The 20257-nt window shown below is 35.0% G+C and overlaps 1 protein-coding gene across 1 annotated transcript in view; it reads right to left on the bottom strand.

The window, feature by feature from the left end:
* Window positions 1–201: 201 nt before the first annotated feature.
* Window positions 202–20257, bottom strand: part of TNFSF13B (TNF superfamily member 13b) — a 30715-nt gene continuing 10659 nt past the window's right edge. Inside the window, exons 3-6 of the mRNA XM_023752469.1 lie at window positions 15144–15211; window positions 4747–4860; window positions 4509–4659; window positions 202–1810 (exon numbers count right to left, since the gene is read on the bottom strand). Of these exons, the coding sequence (XP_023608237.1) occupies window positions 1698–1810; window positions 4509–4659; window positions 4747–4860; window positions 15144–15211 (446 nt within the window). The 3' untranslated portion in view covers window positions 202–1697. The remainder of the gene's footprint in view (window positions 1811–4508; window positions 4660–4746; window positions 4861–15143; window positions 15212–20257) is intronic.

Consider the following 20257-nt stretch of genomic DNA (forward strand, 5'->3'; position numbering starts at 1 on the left):
ACCAGCTAGGGCTACAAATCCTTTTTGAAATATGTAAAATATTCTTGATTTCAAATACCTTATTGTCATGCCCTAACACATGTGACTTTCTAATGTTTTACAAGTATGTACCTAATTTTTAAAATGGCATTTAGTAGTTATATGGAAAGAAACTAAAAGAGGAGTGGTGTTAGACAAACTCAATCAAAAAATGAGGCAAAAGACTCGGAGCGTTTTTATTTGGCAATCCAAGTTAGCAGCAACACTAAGAAAATTCCTAACCACCTCCTGGTATCAAAACTCCTACCCTACCTATCCCTTCCTTTTAATGATTATATTGTAAAACAAAATAATTGCAAAATAGATTTTGTTTTAACAAAAAAGTCAAAATTATATTTAAACAAAGTTTAAGTTTATATACAAAAATACAAATCATTGCTTTTGTTTTGAAAATTATACCTTTAACATTGTTTTCATACAGACTGGGGGAAATTTAGTGCTGACCAGGGTCTATTCTTCCAGCTACTGATTAAACTAATGAAAGAAACTGTTTAATGAAGTGAAAGCTCTTTAAATTGATGACATTTGACATTTAAAAAACAACAGCAAGCAAAACAAAGGGGAAATAGATGTAATAAATGTCAGTATTATAGCAATCTCAAATGTGGTTCTTTATGAAATGAAAATTAGGTGATATCTTCCGGCATATGGTAACTTTATAAACAGCATATAGCATATAGCATACTTCAGGATGCCAAGAAATTGAATGAAACCCCACCTTCAGTAAAGCTAATAACATGACTGCTTTTGAAGGTTGGGACATGTGAACAGTAGTTTAAAACAGAAAAGGAAATAAAGAAAATTTATATTACATTATTACAAATGTATTCATTAATTTCTAGTGAAGATTTTGTTTTTATATAAGAACAATTATAGTTATTTTTTCAATTAATGGTTATATGCATGAATTAAAATTACCCTACATTAAGTTTCTGAATATTAGCTACAAACAACACACATACGTGCAGACACATGTGAGAGTTATTCTCCTCCTATGAAACCTGTTGGGGAGTGTTCCATTGGGTAATATATAGCATCAGAGAGAAAAACTGCAAACTTGAAATAAACCAAAAAAGACTTACATAGTACTATATCTTCAATTGTTTAATATGATGTTTAAATTTAGGCTTTAATTACTTTCACATGTAGGAAATGCAAAATTTCTATATATTTTTTCTTTTTACTTTCTCCAATGTTAACTGAAAAGGAGAGGGGTGTATTTTACATAAACATAGAGGATGAATTCTGAGGTTTCCCCCTAAAGTCTTACTGTCCTATGGAAATGGGCACTTGTTTCGTAGTGAAAAATGGAATACCGTTTTTGAGCAAATCATTACGGCCCTTTCGAACCCTGAGCTTCCTCTAAGACAAGAAGCTATGACTAAATTGTTTGACATGGCATTATGGTGAAAAAGTCTTCCTAATTCTATCTTTCCTTAAATGAGCTCTACTTCTTGTAATTCACATGACACCCTTTGGCTGTGGTTGTCTGTTAAATTTCCTGTCCGGTCTAGTTTCAGCAAACCAAAACAAATAGCTCACAGAAAAGGCTATGGTAACTACTTTTTTTTTTCCCTTTTGGTATTTCCAGTTAAGTGCTTTCTCCTTAGAGATACATAGAAAGGGAGGAAATTGGCCACAAACAAGGTGTAAATAGGTCACAGAAGTTTCAATGCACCAAAAAAAGTGCCATCTCCATCCTGTGAAATTTTAGCATCTCCACGTGGTATTGCAAGTAGAAGTTCATCTCCTTCTTCCAGCTTTGCAATGCCTGGAAAAGAATGGTTTACAAAAACTTAAAGTGGTTGTCCAATGGGGAAGAAAATAAAAAGGAATGTCAAATAAAACAATTTTGTTTTGGAAAAAGGTTAATGTAGGCATTTACACTTCAAATTACAACAGTGGACTTCTAAACCAGTTATTATTCTACCAGCCTAAAGAAAGTTAAATGAACAGAAGGACTTCCAGCAGATGTAAATCTATTTACCACTTACTGCTTATAAAATGGAGAATCTAAACAGGAACCAAATGTTAAAGTTTAAGAAAAAAAAATGTTAAGTGCATCATAGCACATCCATTGATGGAATATTATATAGTTAAAAATGGTTTTGCTTCATTTTATTGACATGATAAACTTTTATAATAATTTAAAACAAAAATACACAACTATATTTACTTCTAAATGTACATATAAGATGTATAAATCATTAAAAGTATAAAAATACTATTCATTAACAAAGCACATCTATTACATAGTTTTTCTCTAGACTAGAGGCAAGATTATGGGATAAGGAGTAATTTGGATTACTTTTTATTAGTCATTACCATAGAGATTAAAGATAATCTAATATTTTGGCAAAGGCTATAGATCACAAAGCATTAAGTAATATTAACTCTTAAATAAAATGGGAATTAACCCCTACCAAAACATGTTTTGTTTTTTATTTTTCTGTAGGAAATTGTCAAAAGTTTTCTAAAGTAGAAAGAATAATATAAACTCCATGTACTCAGTATTTAGTTTCAATGATTGTTAACCCATTCTCAATCTTGTTTCATCTATAATTTGAAGCAAATTCTAGACATCATATCATTTGAATGCTTCTGTGTGCATCTACACAACTTATCCACAAAAACTTACTACTTTTAAGGTAGATTCTATTTAAAATTCCGACACTAAGTTATTGGCTATTTCAATTCTTTGCGCTTATAGCAATCTAAACTTTTCTACAATAAACACATTTAATTTGTAAATGGAATACTGAATAAGATTCTGCTTAGTGTACAAAGAGGTTCTTTGGTATTATGTTGGGTCCCTCAAAAGGACCAGTTTTAATTTTTTTTTCAGGTTACTGTGGAAGCACTTTGGACATTTACATAGTTTTGTATAGTTTTTAATGGTTTTGAACACATGTGCCCTAGAACAGATACAAACCTGAATTTTCCTATAGAATGGTTTTATTTAATACTAAGCTTATTAGCATGGAGAAATATCTTCAGGGTCAATATTTATTCTTAAAAAGTAAGGCACCCAGGAAATCTGTCAAGAAAGTAAATATGAGAGCAGCAGCTTATTAGAAAATCTGAAAGTTTGCTGTAAAGCTATAACTACTAATGGGTATAAATAAATAGCAGGTTGGCATAGCCTCGTTTAATAAAATTTTGCAACACCAAAATACTAGTCACTGCTGGGTGCAGGGAAGCTTTTTTTAAAATGAAAATTAGGGGTTTCCAATGTAACAAATTTCCTCATTGCCCTGTTAAAGCTGTTTATGGCTGCAGACCCAGAATGACATCATCCCTATCATCACATGCTATTTCCCTTTCTTTCTGATTCATTGTGCATTTGTTAATAAAGGCCTTTGAAATATGCCATTTCAAGTTGAGCAGCCAGTCTCCAACCCTGTGTTTCCTACTGCCATGCATGGCAACTGCAACTGAAGACATTCCTCCGGGTTCCAAATGGATTTGTCAAACTCACCATAGAGGAATGAATGAGTTAAGACAAATATTCTTTTTTTCTAATACCAGCCTTGATTCATTTGGAATTACCCACCCCCCCCCCAAAAAAAAACAAAATAAAGGCCATGTTGTCAATACAGCCCAAACAGACCTGAAATAAATAAAGCCTACCCTTTCTCTTTTCTCTCCGTATCTTTACTGCCCCTGAGTTGAAATACAGGCTCACTGCCACAATTTCACATCCCCAAGTCACCTGTCTGGGATCCATTACACCAGATGTCACCTGTATGAAAGTGTGAGAAGCCACTGGGCAACTTGACCTGATGCTCACATCAGCCAAGGGGAACGCCTTCCATAGCAAGTAAAGAAGAGTTTCTGGTAGCTCACACTCTGGAATCAACCTGGATGGTTTAACCCAAGTTCTGGAACTTGGTCGTTGTGCAACCTAAGACAACGTGGGTCTTAGATTCCACCTTCCTGAAACAGGAGGGTTAAGTGAACAACTATAAAGTGCAGACCAGGGCGCCTGGCACATGGTAATCATTCTCTTATTCTTCTACTAAAGGCCCAGTGCATGAAATTCGTGCAAGAGTAGGCCTTCCTTCCCCCGGCTGCCAGTACTGGCTTTCCTCTGGCACCAGGGACCCGGGCTTCCCTCCAGCTGCCGACAGGTACCCAGGACCTGGGCTTCCCTCACAGCCCTGGCTTCATCCAGAAGATTCTCCGGTCTAATTATCATATTATGCTTTTATTAATATAGATTATTATCACTGTTGTTATTACAGTGTGAAGAAGATACAGCTTAGAATGGTTCTCAGTGTTGATTGCTATGAAGTTACTGCCCTTTTTATATGTATATGAAATTATTATGTATATAAAAATGATAAAACTATTAGTAATGATTTTATCTGCTTCAATTAAAACAGACCAGCTTATCACTCAAGATAATCAAAGCCACACAGTATATCGAGGAATGTCTTTTTGTCTATTTACAGAGAACTATTATTTACCAGCTGAATAACAGGAATTATTGGGTAGTGTTTCAGGCATGTTTTGAATACATCTGAACAAAGTCACCAAACTCAATTCATCCCCAAAGACATGGACTTTTTTCCTCTGTATTAGATGTCCCATGGCAAACGTGCTATCGGTGTATAAAACCTGAGAAACAAACCAAAGAGCTTTGTCAGAGGTGATCACAAAATGGGAAGCATTGTACAGCAACAGCAGAATGAGGGTGGAACCTACCTGACCATATATAAAAAAGTAACCGGTTTCTTTAACTAATATTTTATTTTCTCTTTCTTCTAGGGGCTCTTCCTCTTTTAAAGCTGAGAAAGCCAGGGGAACAAACGTGTAAATCTCCTACAATGAAGGAGAACAAATTTATAAGACAGGGAAAATTGAGAAAATCAGGTTTTTCACCTCTGCCTAATTTACTAAACTAAGTCTGAGACATAGAGGAGATTTTATCTTTGAAGAAAGAAGAAGGAGGAGGAGGAAGGAGGAAGGGGAGGAGGAGGAGAAGGAGGAAAAAGAAGGGGGAGAAGATGAAGAAGAGATGATGAAGAATGAAGATAATATGAAGAAGAAGAAGAAGAGAAGAGAGAAGGAGGTATAGGATGAGGAGAAGAGGTGAGTAGGAGTAGACTTTGGAGTGAAGATGGAGAGGAGGAGGAGGAGGAGGAGAAGGAAGAAGAAGAAGACGAAGAAGAAGAAGAAGAAGAAGAAGAAGAAGAAGAAGAAGATGAAGAAGAAGAAGTGGAGGAGGAGGAGGAGGAGGAGGAGGAGGAGGAGGAGGAAGGAGAAGAAGGAGAAGAAGAAGAAGAAGAAGAAGAAGAAGAAGAAGAAGAAGAAGAAGACAAATCACAGTACTCCACTGGTTTCTCTACTGTTATTTACATATTAACCCAGACAACTACCAGATATAGGAACTTGAGACCAAACCCTTCATTTGAAATGTCTGGTTTTTCTCTCATTCTTCTGAATTCCAGCAATTCACCTAATAAAAGCTGGATGGGAAAGGCTGAGGCAAAGGGTGTACAAAGTGTCTCCGAATAACACACTAAGAGAGATTTCTCAGTTTTCCTTCTGTTCCCAGAGCAGACTCAGTGAGTTTGTGAGAGTTTAGCAAAGGTTATCAGGAGAAAGCAAACTCCTCTTTTCACCGAAATAATGTTAGATCCACTGTGTAAATGGATTGGTTCCTTTCAAGGTGAAGAATGCAGATGGTCTGGTCACCATGATGAAGAGGAAGTAAAGTCCGTAGATGTCCATGTAGCAATCATGGATCCAGGATGTTTGTTGTTCAACTTTGAGTTGAGTTTAGCAAAAAGTCTGCGACTTAACAACAGTTCTAAGAACTGAGACACCGGATGTGCACAGGCCCCACCTACTCAGTGACCTCCCTACTCCATTTTAAGTGACTCTGAGCAATGCTTATTGCATTTTATTTTTTCCATTACCACTTACTGGAAATATTCCTATTAAAGAGAGTACGTGTTTATTTGTTTTTATGTATTGTCTGTGTTTCCCCCCACTGCACACACATGCATATACAACCACATTCACACTCACATACACACATGGATTCTACTCCATAAGGCCAAGGCTATGGTTCTTCTATGGTCATAGCTGTAAACCCAAATGCTAAGAATAAAGCCTAGCACATAGTATGCACTCAGTAATATATGCTGTTGAATAAATATCAAATCCTTAAAGAAAACAAACTAAACAGCACATTAAAAGCTAGAATATACACTTAAACATAAACATTATAACATGTTTCTACATCTTAAAACTTAGATTTTTAGCATGCTAGTTAGACTAAGTGCTGTGATTTAAAGTAAATTTCATCACTGCCTTTATGAAATAATTATGTTGGCATAAAATAAACAAGAGACTTCCACTATCAACATGAGTATGAAAACACATCTCTCCTTCTTTACCTCCTGTAAATAATATGAAAGAAACAGATCTGTGTTCTACAAAATAACTGCAAATGAGATCACACTGAGGGCTGAATGTAGAAGTAAAGAGAAGAATTAAAAATGGTGAGAAGGGCTGGGAGTGCAAACCTCACAAAGAACCAACAAAAATCAGCTCCCTAAAGGTGAACAACCCCTAACTTACATACAGAAATCTCTTACAGACAGACAATCCAGGAAATTTCAATGTTAGCTAAAACACTTGGGAAATTTGGAGGGGGGCAAAGCTCTTTTAAATGAAGGGAAAAAAGGTTTCTGAAGGGGAAAAAACAAAATAAGATTTTGCACAAAACAAAATAAGATGGAAATAAAAAAGAAGGTTAAGAAAAATGTACAACAATAGAATATAGAAAAGAGGTAGGAATTACCAGCATATACTTAATTGGAACCTTGGCATTTTGACAAAACAAACAACAAAAAGTCAAGCAGGGGAACCATCTAGACTAGAGCTACTACAGACTGAAAGGGAACATCATGTGCCAGGAAAAATTGGTTCCAAATAGTTTTATTAATTTACTAAAGGCCCAGTGCATGAAATTCATGCACTCGGGGGTCCCTCAGCCCGGCCTGCACCATCAGTCAGACATCCTTAGTGCTGTTCTCTCCAGACGTGAGCCTGGCTCAGGGCTTCTGGCTGAGTGGTGCTCCTCCTGTGGGAATCACTGACCGCCAGGAGGCAGCACCTGTGTTGAGCATCTGTCCCCTGGTGGTCAGTGCATTTCAAAGCAACTGGTCATTCTGCCGTTCGATCAATTTACATATTAACCTTTTATTATATTGGATTAGTTGCTGCTGTACCAAATTATCACAAATACACTGACAACAACACACATTTATTATCTCACAATTCTAAACATCAGAAGTCTCACTGGGCAAAATCAGGGTGTTGGCAAGTCTGTGGGGCTTTTTTTCAGGAATTTGGGTAACACATCCTTGCCTTTCCAGCTCTGCAATCTGCCTGTGTTCCTTGGCTCATGGCCTCTTCCATCTTCCCAGGCAGCAAGTACCTCATTCTGAAATCTGCTTTCATTACCATGTTGCTTTCTCTGGACTCTGACCCTGCTAATCCCTCTTTTAAAAGGATCTTTGTATTTACACTGGGCCTACTCCAATAAACCAGACTAATCTCTCCTAATTCCTTTTCTTAATCACACTTGGAAAGTTCCCTTTGACCTATAAGGTAATATACTCACAAGTTTTGGGGATTAGGATGTGGATATTTACTCTATCTACCATAATAGGCAATTCTGAGATATATATTAAAATAAGTATTACATTTTTAAGGTAAGTAAATAATTTCTTATAACCAAATAAGAAAGTCAAACCACTTATGAGAACAAAAATTTATCTTACTATAGTTTTCTTCAAAGTACAAAAGACAGTGTAGAAATTTCTACAAGACACTCAAGTAAAGAAAGGGTAAACTGAGAATGTTATATCTAGCCATCTGTCCTAAAAGTGTAAAAACTAAAAAGAAACAGCTTTATCAATGCAAATACTTAGTGACCATTGTTCTCATGCATTCATTTAGAGTAAACTAGAAGAGAATTAAATTCATCAGAGAAGACATGAATGAGGAGACCACAGCAAAAGGACTTGCAATAAGTATTGAAAATATTAATTTGTAAAATAAAGACAAAAACACATAAAGAGAACTTGGACAAAAAAAAGAATAAAATAGTTTAATGTCATGACAATATAGAAATTAAATAATTAACAAATTTAGAGAAGTAAAAGAGGAAAAATATTGGTAGTAAAATTATCAATTGTCTCCCAGCTGGGGTTTAAAGAATGTATATAATTAAAGTTGACAGATCAAGTAATAAAAATATAAAATTTTAATAGTAAATAGATAAAAATTAAGAAATATAATATTGCTATCCAAAAATGTATGGTAAACAAGAGGATAGAGAAATAAAGAGGAATCACATTAATTTGATCATTAGACGATCAACAAATATTGTCTAAAAATATAATTATAGATATCAGAATGATGTCATGGAAAATGGCAGAGTAGAAAGCTCAGAAAATAAGTCTCTTCACTGAAGCAGCAATTAAACTGGCAAAAACTCATAAAAATCAACATTTTTGGATGTATGAAATATGTAGGTAAAATCTGTATATATGCAAAAAACTTGAGAGTACCAAGGGCCTTAATGAAGAGGGTGGGGGGGAAGCCATTAAGTTTCAGTAAAAAAGCATTATAGTATTTTTTGCTTAGTCATTTACCATCTTCCATCTTGGCAGCAGACATGGCAATAGTGGCCTGAGTCCCTGGTGGCACCTTGCTGGTGCCAGGAAGTGAAATAGTTACTTTATTCTCAGACATTAAGGATATGCATTTTGACCCATCTTGAGGCTCCCTTCTGATGGATGCAGCCCCTCAGGCTGTTGTCAATCAAGAGCTTTGAAGACATATACTACCTGTAGCTACCTGGAGCAAGAGACAGCAGATCGGACAGTCGGCAGACTGACAGAAAGCCTGAGAAGGAACAGGCTAAGGAAGAAGATACTTAAAGGAATAAGGGCTTTCACACCCTATCCCATACCCCAAAGAATCTGTAATGCAACACGCATGCCCAGAGCCAGATCCATGCTCAGAAAAGACCTGAAAAAAATCCTAAGCTACCTCTAGGTGATCTTCAGTCTCTACACAGTGGAAGGGGAAGTCTAAGGCAGAGTTGCTGGCAGCTGGACTAAATGCTAAAGGAGTGCCCCAGCTCAGAGCCAATCTGCTAAGAAAAGGGGAATATTTTTTTTATTATTGCTGTTGTTCCTGGAATTTAAGTGAATCTCTGTTAGGATTAGGATTAGAGATTTAAAAAATAAATCTCTGACATATTTCCTTGGGTAAGAAAAACAAAAGAAAAAAAATAAACAAATGGGACCACATCACATTAAAATGTTTTTGCACAGCAAGGAAAACCACCAACAAAACGAAAAGACAGCCTATTGAATGGGAGAAGATATTCACTAATGATACATAAAATAATGAATTAATATCCAAAATTTATAAAGAACTCAGACAACTTAACACCAGAAAAACAAACAACCCAATTAAAAATTGGGCAGAAGACATGAACAGACCTTTTCCAAAGAATACATACAGATGGCCAATAGATAAATGGAAAGTTGCTCAAAATCATTAATCATCAGAGAAATTCACATCAAAACCAAAATGAGATACCACCTCATACTGTCATCAATAAATCAATAAATCAACAAACAACAGTGTTCATGAGAATGTGGAGAAAAGGGAACCCTAGTGCACTATTGATGGGAATGCAGATTGGTGCAACTACTATGGAGGTTCTTTAAAAAATTAAAAATGGAACTGCCTTAAGATCTAGCAATTCCACTTCTGGGAATATATCTGAAGAAACCCAAAACACTAATTCAAAAGAATATATGCATCCCCATGTTCATTGCAGCATTATTTACAATAGCCAAGATATGGAAGCAACCCTGATGCCCATTAATAGATGAGCGGATAAAAATGTGGATACATATACACAATGGAATACTACTTGGCAGTAAAGAAGAATGACATTTTGCAAGATCTAGAAGGTATTATGCTAAATGAAATAAAGTCAGACAGAGAAAGAAAAATACCATATGATTTCGCTTATATGTGGAATCTAATGAACAAAATAAACAAACAAAATAAAAACAGACTCACAGGTACAGAGAACAGACTGATGGCTGAAAGAGGGGAAGTGGGTTGCAGAGCTGGGTGAAAACGGCAAAGGGATTAAGAGGTAGAAATTGATAGTTACAGAATAGTCACAGAGATGTAAAGTACATAGGAAATATAGTCAATAAAATAGTGCTAACTATGCTTAGTACCAAGTGGGTTCTTGAAATATTCGGGGACCACTCTATAAAGCACATGATTGTCTAACGACTAAGCTGTACATCTAAAATTAATACAGAATAATATTGAATGTAAACTGTAATTGAAAAGTTTTAAAAATTGTAAAAATTTTATGATTTTAAGTAAACAAAATCAAATAAATGTCATGCTTTTTAACTTAGATACTGCTATATAAATATTTAAAAGAAATATATTGTTTCACTTTTTTTTTAATGTACTTATCAGCCTTGGCCAGTGTTTATCAGTGGTTAGAGCATGGGCCCATGCACTGAAGGGTTGCAGATTCGATTTCTGGTCAAGGGCATGTACCTTAGTTGCAGATTCAACCCCTGGCCCTGGTTGGTAATGTCTCTCTCACATCAATGTTTCTCTCTCTCTCTCTTTCCCTCCCTCCCTCTCCATCCCTCCCACTCTGTCTAAAATTATATATATATATCCTCGGGTGAGGATTAACAAAAAACACAAACAAAAAAATGTACATATCATACTAACCTTTTAAAATGTGCTTTTCAATCAACATTAAAATATTAAACTATATGTTGATATATGCCCTAATTAGTCTTCGCTAATAAATAATATTCTATGAAAAAAATAAGGCTGACCACAGAGCTAACAAAAAAAAAGACTTCAGTGACCACACAGAATAAGAAATACAGTCTTTGCAAAAATATTTTTGAAAAATCAATAAACCAATGGACAACTGCAGCCCACAACAATCAACAGCAAACCTGTGGGATGGGAAAACATAATTTCCAAACTTACTACATTATAATATTTAAATTGTTCAATCTTCAGAGAAAAATACAAAACATATAAACAAACAGAAAATTATGGATCATTCACAGAAAAAAAAAAGAAATTGTCAGAAACCATTCCCAAGGAAGCCCAGTCATTGAACTTAACAGAAAAAAAAAGACTTTACACCTTTCAAATATGCTTAAAGAGCTAAAGGAAATCATGGAAAGGGAACTGAAGAAAACCAGGAGAATTTTGTTTGAATAGACACTATCAGTAAAGAGATAAAAATTAATTTTGAAAAGGGAACCAAATAGAACTTGTGGAGCTGAAAAGTAAAACAGCTGGGGGGAAAAGTTACTGGAGAGTTTACACAGCAGATAGAGCACACAAAAGACAGAATCATCCCTAGCTGGTTTTGCTCAGTGGATAGAGCATCAGCCTGCAGACTAAAGGGTCCTGGGTTCAATTCTGGTCAAGAGCACATGCCTGGGTTGTGGGCTGGATCCCAGTAGGGGGCTGCAGGAGGCAGTCTATCAATGATTCTCTCTCATCATTAATGTTTCAATCTCTCCCTCTCCCTTCCTCTCTGAAATCAATAAAAATATATTTAAAAATAAAGACAGAATCAGCAAAAGGGAAGACAGAACAATTGAAATTATCCAGTCTGAATAGCAGAAAGAAAAAGGAAGTAAAGAGAGCATAAGAGACTTGTAGGACACCATCAATCATACTAATATATGAATTAAGAGAGTTCCAGAAGAAGAGAAAGGCACACAAAGAATATTTGAAGAAATAATTGCCAAACTCTTTACAACTCTGAAGAAGAATAAATCTATACATCCAAGAAACTCAATGACTTCCAAGATGGATAAACTCAAAAAGATCCATACCAAGACATATTAAAATGAATCAGTTCAAAGACAAAGACAGGATAGTATCTTGAAAGCAGCAAGAGAGAAGCAACTCCTCAAGTACAAGGGATGCCTAATAATAACCGCTGACTTCCCACTTGAAACTATGTAGGCAAAAGGCAGTAGAATCACATATTTAAAGTTCTGAATGAGGGATTATGTCAGCAAGACATGGCAACGTAGAAAGCCTTATAAATTACCCCTCCTCAGAAACAATGATTTAACAATATTATTGGAACCAAAATACCTTGAAGAGAAATTCAGAATCCAGCTAAGAAGTAGAAGTATCCTAAAGAGCACAAAGTGTACTCACATCAGTCCCTCCCCTTAGTAGGTTTAGCTCAGCACCAAGGAGACTGCTTCAGCCCATGATTCCCTCCTGTGGAGGGATGGGGAGTCTGCCTTCTGTGGAGAGAGTTTGCCTCATACCAAACACGGATAAAGCAAAAGAGCTTGGTCCCTGATACTGTTAGAAATAAAGAAAAGGGGAGAACATCCCCTTATAGCCAACATTTTTTTTGCATGATTGAAGAAAAGCAGAGAACTGATGCTTTCCCTTCAGCAGGGAAGAAAGGAAGCAAAGGGGGTCTTGTCCCTAGCCTTAGTGTGGCTAATACCAAGCCCTACTAACCAAGAAACATGTTTCCCTGTCAAAATCAGTCCAGAAAGACTGAAAGAGGTAGCTGCTTCTTCAAATGTAAAGATAACAAAGCAAATCTACAAGGAATATGAAGAATCCAGAAAGCACAACACAATCAAAGAAAGGTAACAAATTTCCGGTAAACAATCTGAAATAAATGGCTGAAATGAGTTGTAAATCACTTTTACTCTAGTGTAAAAGTTAAAAGACAAAGGTATTAAAAAGAACTATGACTACAGTAATTTAAAAGTTACACATTATAAAAAGATGTAAACTATCACATCAATAACATAATGTGTGGGGGAGTGGGAAGTGAAAGTTTAGAGTGGCTGAATGGGTTAAAAAAAATCCAACCATGTGCTGCCTACAAGAGACTTGCTTTAACTTTAAGGACACAGAGAGTCTTAAATGGAAGGGTTAGAAAATAATATTCTATGTAAATAGTAAACAAAAGAGAGAAGTGGCTATTCTTATATCAGACCAAATGGATAGTCAAAAACTGTCACAAGAGACAAAGAAAGTCATTTATGATAATCATCAAGAGGATATAACAAATATATATATCGCACATTGGAGACTCTAAATGTGTAAAGAAAATATTAAGAGCTCTTAAAGAGAAAGTAGACAGTAATATAGTAAGAGTACAATTCAATACCCCATTTTAGAAATAGTTAGATCATCCAAAAGAAAATTAGTACAGAAATAGAATATTTGAACAACACTACAGACTAAGTAAACATAACAGATATATAGAATATTCTATTCTACAGTACCAAAATATACAGTTTTCTTAAGTACAGAGGAAAATTCTCCAGGATAGATGAAATGTTAGGGTGCAAACGAAGTTCCAAAAGTTTGAAAACACTGAAATCATATTAAGTATCTTTTCCAACCACAACAGCATGAAACTAGAAATCAATAACAGGAGGAAAACTGGAACATTCACAAATGCATGGACGTTAACACATTCTTGAACAACCAGAGGGTCAAAAAACAAATCAAAAGGTAAATGAATCCGTGGCCAGGTGGCTCAGTGGATTGGAGCATCATCCATTACACCAAAAGGTAATGAAGAAATATCTTGTGACAAATAAAAATGGAAACAACATATCAAAATTTATAGGGCACAGTAGAGCAATATTACTGAAACGTACATGTATACTTACATTTACATACTGTCCAATGCTTGGTGGCATCACAAAGCCAACCCATGGGTCCAAAGGGCAAAGCACCCAGATGTGCACCCTGGATCGGTGGAGAACAGCCACCACACCAAGAAAATCATAACACTGAGCAATCCATGCTACAATGGAGTAGCAGCTGTATTTTTCTGTGTAGTTTATAGCATTTATTTTTTTTTGGCCAAATGTGCAAAACAAATCTTTTCCAAGTCACATTTTAAAAAAGTTTATCTTTGGACCTTAGGGTTTTTTGCTGGCTTAATTTTAATTCTTAGGAAACAGTTTGCTGCCTACTAAAAGTTGGAAACATATGCCTTTGGAAAATGCAGAGCCATAAATAATAATATAATTTCAAATAGTTCAATATTTGTGTTATGTTTAAAATAACTAAAATCACATAGAAAACTACACATGCAAGATAGCACTCCTGGGAACCATTACAAAGGGCAGTCCAAATTTGTCATCTGGACTTGTTTTCCCATTCCTGGCTCCAGCTTAATTTCCTGACACTTTTGAACTCCCTTTTATGGGTCACAACCCAAACATTCCCTTGCCCCTTGACTGCTTTATGTTTCTCAATAGCATTTAATTTTATGAATAGCATTTACATCTTGTTCATTTCTTTTTCCCCCTGATATAATAAAAGGGTAATATGCAAATGGACCCTAATGGCAGAACGCCCTGGAACGACTGGTCGCTATGATGCACACTGACCACCAGCAGTCAAATGCTTAATGCAGGAGCTGCCCCCTGGTGGTCAGTGCGTTCCTATAGGGGGTGCTCTGCTAAGCCACAAGCCTCTCCTACCTCCTAGGCAGCGCTAAGGATATCCAACTGCAGTTTAGGCCCGCTCCCCAGTGGGGGACCAGGCCTAAGCTGTCAGTCAGACATCCCCCAAGGGGGCCTGGGCTGCCAGAGGGATGTCTGACTGTCAGCTTGGGCCTGATCCTTGACTGCGAGAAGGTGCAGGCCAGGCTGAGGGACCCCCCCCCCCCCCCCGGAGTGCACAAATTTTCATGCACCGGACCCAATTTTTTAAACAATAAAAAATTGAATTTGCTTTAATATTGATTTTGTTTTATCATATGCTATTTAAAATTCCTAAGTATTAGTGTCTCTAAGATAATTCTGTTTTAAAATATTTATATATCTATTCCCTAATTATTTTGAATAAATTTGTTTGTTATTTTACATCTGACTATAAGAAGTTTGACGTAGAGATTGATTTGACCTGAAATTTGAATACAGTCTTTGGACTTGAAACTTACAACTAATTGGACTATACTGAATTCTAAGTGGAAAAATTACTGGGACTATTTTATTACCTTTTCGTATAGTAGGCATGTCACTGTCTGCAATCAGTTGCAAGCAGTCTTGAATGACTGAAAAGCAAAAATGTATCATTTTAGTTACTTGTATAGAAATAGTAAGGGAACTAAGATGACTTAGAACATAAAGCTACAAACTCATTCTCCAGTAACACCAAATCTATTATACTTTCTACATAGCTTGTATATTGTTCCTAAAATTACTTTATGAAATTTGTCCACAGTGTTTTACTATAACTTGTACTTGAAATATAATTTGTCCTTTAAAATTTATGTTTTAGAAAAACTCTACATGCTGTTGAAATACAGTAAGTATATCATCTTTGCTAACATTTATTGAGAAGACACAAATCCAACCTCACAAAACTCCTAAAAATTATGTGCTGAAAGCTAAGTCTTGTAGAGTGTAAACAACTTGTTCAGGACCTGAGGCGGAAACCACATCTGTTTCACTATGGAGCCAAAGTCAGGCTTTTATTAAAATATTTGGACCAAAAAGAGAAGAGTTAGAACATCTTTTAAAAATAAAATGGAAGCATTTCCCTAAGACTGCTTAATCAGTGAAGTTCCTGGGAAGCATCAATGCATATCACATATTACATGTACAGTAGAATATTGCAGGTAATATTGAAGGGAATAAAAAACTATTCTGTTAAATAAAGACAAAAGCTGTCAGGTAAAAGCAAAATAAGTAGACTGTAGAAAAAGAAATCAAAATAGTAAATGTATTTGAAATATATAAGCTTAAGTGTGCCTATTTTAAATTAAGAAACTATTAGTTTATATTTTTATTATCTAGCAAGTATTTTACTCAGCATTGAATAGTTTAAAACATGCTTCTCAATGTATAGATTTTAAGAGCTTGACACAAGAATTTCTGCTCCAGTTGATTAACTGAAATTTTTATAATATTTAAAGCCTAGAATAACAGATGTAATAATTACATATGATATTCTGAGGCTGTGCAAATGCATTGGCCTAAAAAGAATTCCATTAAAGGGACTTATCACATAAAAAAAAATCTGTTAAGAAATTTCCCTTGGCATTTAAAGGTGGGATATAATGTTAAAAACTGCAATTCCTTTATAACCAGGAAACTTTTCTAACACATTTTTATGTTAATCTGATCAATTCGATAGGAACAGCATGTTTGGCCTACTTTGTGATTCTTTCATACATTTGTAAAACAAGGGTAGTCATGTCTGTGCCATAAGGAAAATGTGACTCAGCGCAGTTACTAAGGCCGATCCTCTGCCATGAAAATATATAAAAGCATCGTAACAAGCAGAACAGTTGTAAGGAGGCTTTGAACTTAAGTAACAAAACATCCAAAGCAGCTAAAGTCTGAAGGTCATACCATATCAAAGGTCACACTATATAGCCACATTAAACCTCTTTTAGATGTGTTTCTATTTTTCTAACAAATACTTCTTAAGAAATTACTACTCACAAGGCACCCTGATTACTTTTGTGAGGGAGACAAGGGTCAGTCAGAGCACCTAGTTCTACTCTTTCCTCCACAGAAAGAAAAGAAGAGGATGTTGACAAAAGTCGAATTTCCAGATTTCCATCTTTCTTTTGTTATGTGTACATGCATATTATAAAGATTAAATGAGATAATACCCATGAAACATTTAGTATATAATAATTGCAAAATCACTCTTGGCTAGTAGTAGTAGTAGTAGTAGTAGAAGTGTTAGCATTTTTGTTCCTGATACAGCATTGCACCCAACAAACTGGGAACATAGTGAAGGACACTATGAGAGCATGAAGACCAAGTGAAGCTGATAGAAAAAGGACCAAAGAAATACTATAATACATTACTTCCTATTTCAATGAACCCTTTCCCTGTAAGAGAGTTTTACGCAATGAATGATGCCTCCACACTACCAAATTGATATGAAATTTTTAATTTTAACTGAATGTTAATCTCCGCAGCCTAATGAAAACTTGGCTACAACCTACATTTTGAAATGCAAGGATCAATTCCATCATGTAGTAGCAGAAATTTACTTTTTAGAAGAAAAGATACTATGGAGAGAAAAGTTTACTTCAAGAAATACCCTTCAGAAAAGAAAATGGGATCTAAGGATCACAATAAACTGATGAATAAAACAGAACCAGAGGCATGGAAACATGGAACAGACTGAGGAATCTCAGAAGGAAGGGGAGAGGGGGGTGGGAAGAGATCAACCAAAGGATTTATATGCAAGTATGCGTTGCCCATGAACACAGACAACAGGGTGTGGAAGGCCTGAGGTAGGAACCTGGTGGTGGGGGACAATGGAAATTGAAAGGGGGAGACATTCTAATACTTTCAACAATAAAGATAAAAAATAAAAATTAATGTGCAAAAAAAAAAAAACAACCCACAAAAGAAAATGGGATATGAAAGTGACAGTTCAATAGTAGTGTTTGAACCATACTAGTACACACTAAAGCTAGTACTATTCATTATTTTTTATTATTATTATCCCAGAGGAAGTCACTGGGTGTTTCAAGGAGTTTTGTTGAAAAATAAGATTTCCATCCTAGCCGGTTTGGCTCAGTGGAAACAGTGTCGGCCTTCGGACTGAAGGGTCCTGGTTCGATTCCTAGTCAAGGGCACATGCTCCTGTTGTGGGCTTGATCCCGAGTAGGAGGCGTGCAGGAGGCAGCCAATCAATGATTCTCTCTCATCATTGATGTTTCTCTCTCTCTCTCCCTCTTCCTTCCTCTGTGAAATCAATAAAAGTATATTTTTTAAAAAAGAAAAGAAAAATAAGATTTCCTCATTAGATGTTGCTCAGGTCCCATCAACCTCATCAGTGTTACCTATCTCTTCGCATTTCAACTCTTCCTTCTTAGGAAATTTGATATCTATTACCCATTTATCTCCAGTTCAGACTTTTAGGACTCTCTATTTCAACGTAGATTTGATCTTAACTATAGATTATTGCTCACAAAAAGTGGGCAAAAAAATGAGCATAGTATTTTCTGATATCTCCCAATAGCATAGATATCCAACCACAAAAGTTTTTATTGTAAAACACAATATCAATAACAATTATAAAACGTAATTGATTGTGCTTGGCTTTCATAAGTCTTTCATACATCATCTTCTCTAATATAATTGAAGGGAATTATATAAGAATTAGAGAATAGTTTGACTTTTTATCTAAGCAAGATAATAGCATACATTAAAACCTTTTGTGTCTGATAGGGAAACATATTTCTGAATATATATTTATTATATACATATAATAATGTGGGAAACATAGATAATTATTCTTGTTAAGTACATTTTGACAGCATAAGAAAATTTACTTTTGGAAATATTAAACTTTGTGTAAAATATTTCATTTTACACAAACTTTAATGTTTCTAAAGTAAATATTTCTAAAACAAATTAATATATTGATGACAAAAATAGATTACAAGAGATAATCCCTAAAATAAGAACTTTCACAACAAAATAATTTGCTGGTCAACATTTGATATGATAAAATCTAACTAACTTCACAAATGAAATAGCCTTTAAATATTTTCTATTCAAAAACATTTTGAGTTTGACAGCTACCTTCTTAAGTGTAATATTCAAATAGCATTTAATCAGGGAAAGGGACTTGAAAGTTTATGGGATTGTTAATATTTGTTGTATTACTTTCTAATTCTTCATCGTTCTTCTCACTCATTGGGCTAGAAAATTTTAATTAGAAGAAATCCCTTAAAGAGCTAAACATTGACCTAATACTAGACATAAATTTGTGAATAAATTGAAGACAGAAAGAATTGCTTTAGGATAAAAATTTCTACTGGAATGGAAACACAACAATTTAGATGTGGAAAACTGGATTATAAAGTTTTATTTGATCTATGATAAACAGTTTGCTTGGGTGGCTACTTATGAAATCAGTAAGAGTTGAGAGAGTTTTAAAAGAATTTCTAGAGAACTAGATTGAGAAATACGTACTTGACCTACTATAAAACAGGAAAAATAATCAGGAATTGTTCATCTTGAGAGGAACCAGCCTGATACATGTTGATCATATATGTGTCTATGCATAGAATGAATTGCCATAAAGGGAGACAACAGCAAGCCAAGTTTCAGCTGTTGACCGGTAATAAATATATGAGGATAATTTGGTCTAAAACGCAATTGTACAAATGAAGTAGCCAAGATATATTGTGAAAAAAATTAAAAGTTTGTGACTAATGACTATATGTATTTGAAGGAGAATTAAAAACTATAAAGAAATAAAACTGTTTTTTATTTTTTATTTTTTTTTAAATATATATTTTATTGATTTTTTACAGAGAGGAAGGGAGAGAGATAGAGAGTTAGAAACATCGATGAGAGAGAAACATCGATCAGCTGCCTCCTGCACACCCCAAACTGGGGATGTGCCCGCAACCAAGGTACATGCCCTTGACCGGAATCGAACCTGGGACCTTTCAGTCCGCAGGCCAATGCTCTATCCACTGAGCCAAACCGGCTTCGGCTAAAACTGTTTTTTAAAAAAAGTAAAAAACAAACAAAAAATATACAAGCTTTCAATTCTGGGGAATTCAGAGAGATGGTAGTACTATAATGGCCCTGGGGAAGTAAAAAAGGGGAGTTGTTTTTTTGAGGTCTGGAAAGTAGTTGATAAAATAAAACAGAAATAGCTACAGCTGATAGGAGTAAAAAAATATTTAAATTAAATATTTTCTATGTGTGTATGTGTAGACAGTTTTAAGCATTAATTAGGCATTGTCATGTACCACTTATAATATAATTATATTCTATGCTTAATGTAATGTAGGATATGTAAAATGGTAGCTCTTTACATAGCCTCATAGACAATAAGAGTAAAAAAAACCAAAAACAAATATTTTCATCTAATGTTTTTTTGTTTTACAATTGACCAAATATTTTAATTTGAAATTATTAATTTTATAGTTGAGTCATCATTGCCACAGGTATGTTTTTTCTTTTGACATGACTTTTTAGCATTATTTTAAAATATTTCCCAATTAATGATGTATACTCAGAACTCATTGGATATCAGTAACTTGCCAGTGAAAAACAATATGCAAACTTCTGGATATTTCTGTCTGGATACCATAGTGATTAATCAA

This window comes from Myotis lucifugus, unplaced genomic scaffold (genome assembly GCF_000147115.1).
Source record: "Myotis lucifugus unplaced genomic scaffold, Myoluc2.0 scaffold_33, whole genome shotgun sequence".
Taxonomy (NCBI): domain Eukaryota; kingdom Metazoa; phylum Chordata; class Mammalia; order Chiroptera; family Vespertilionidae; genus Myotis; species Myotis lucifugus.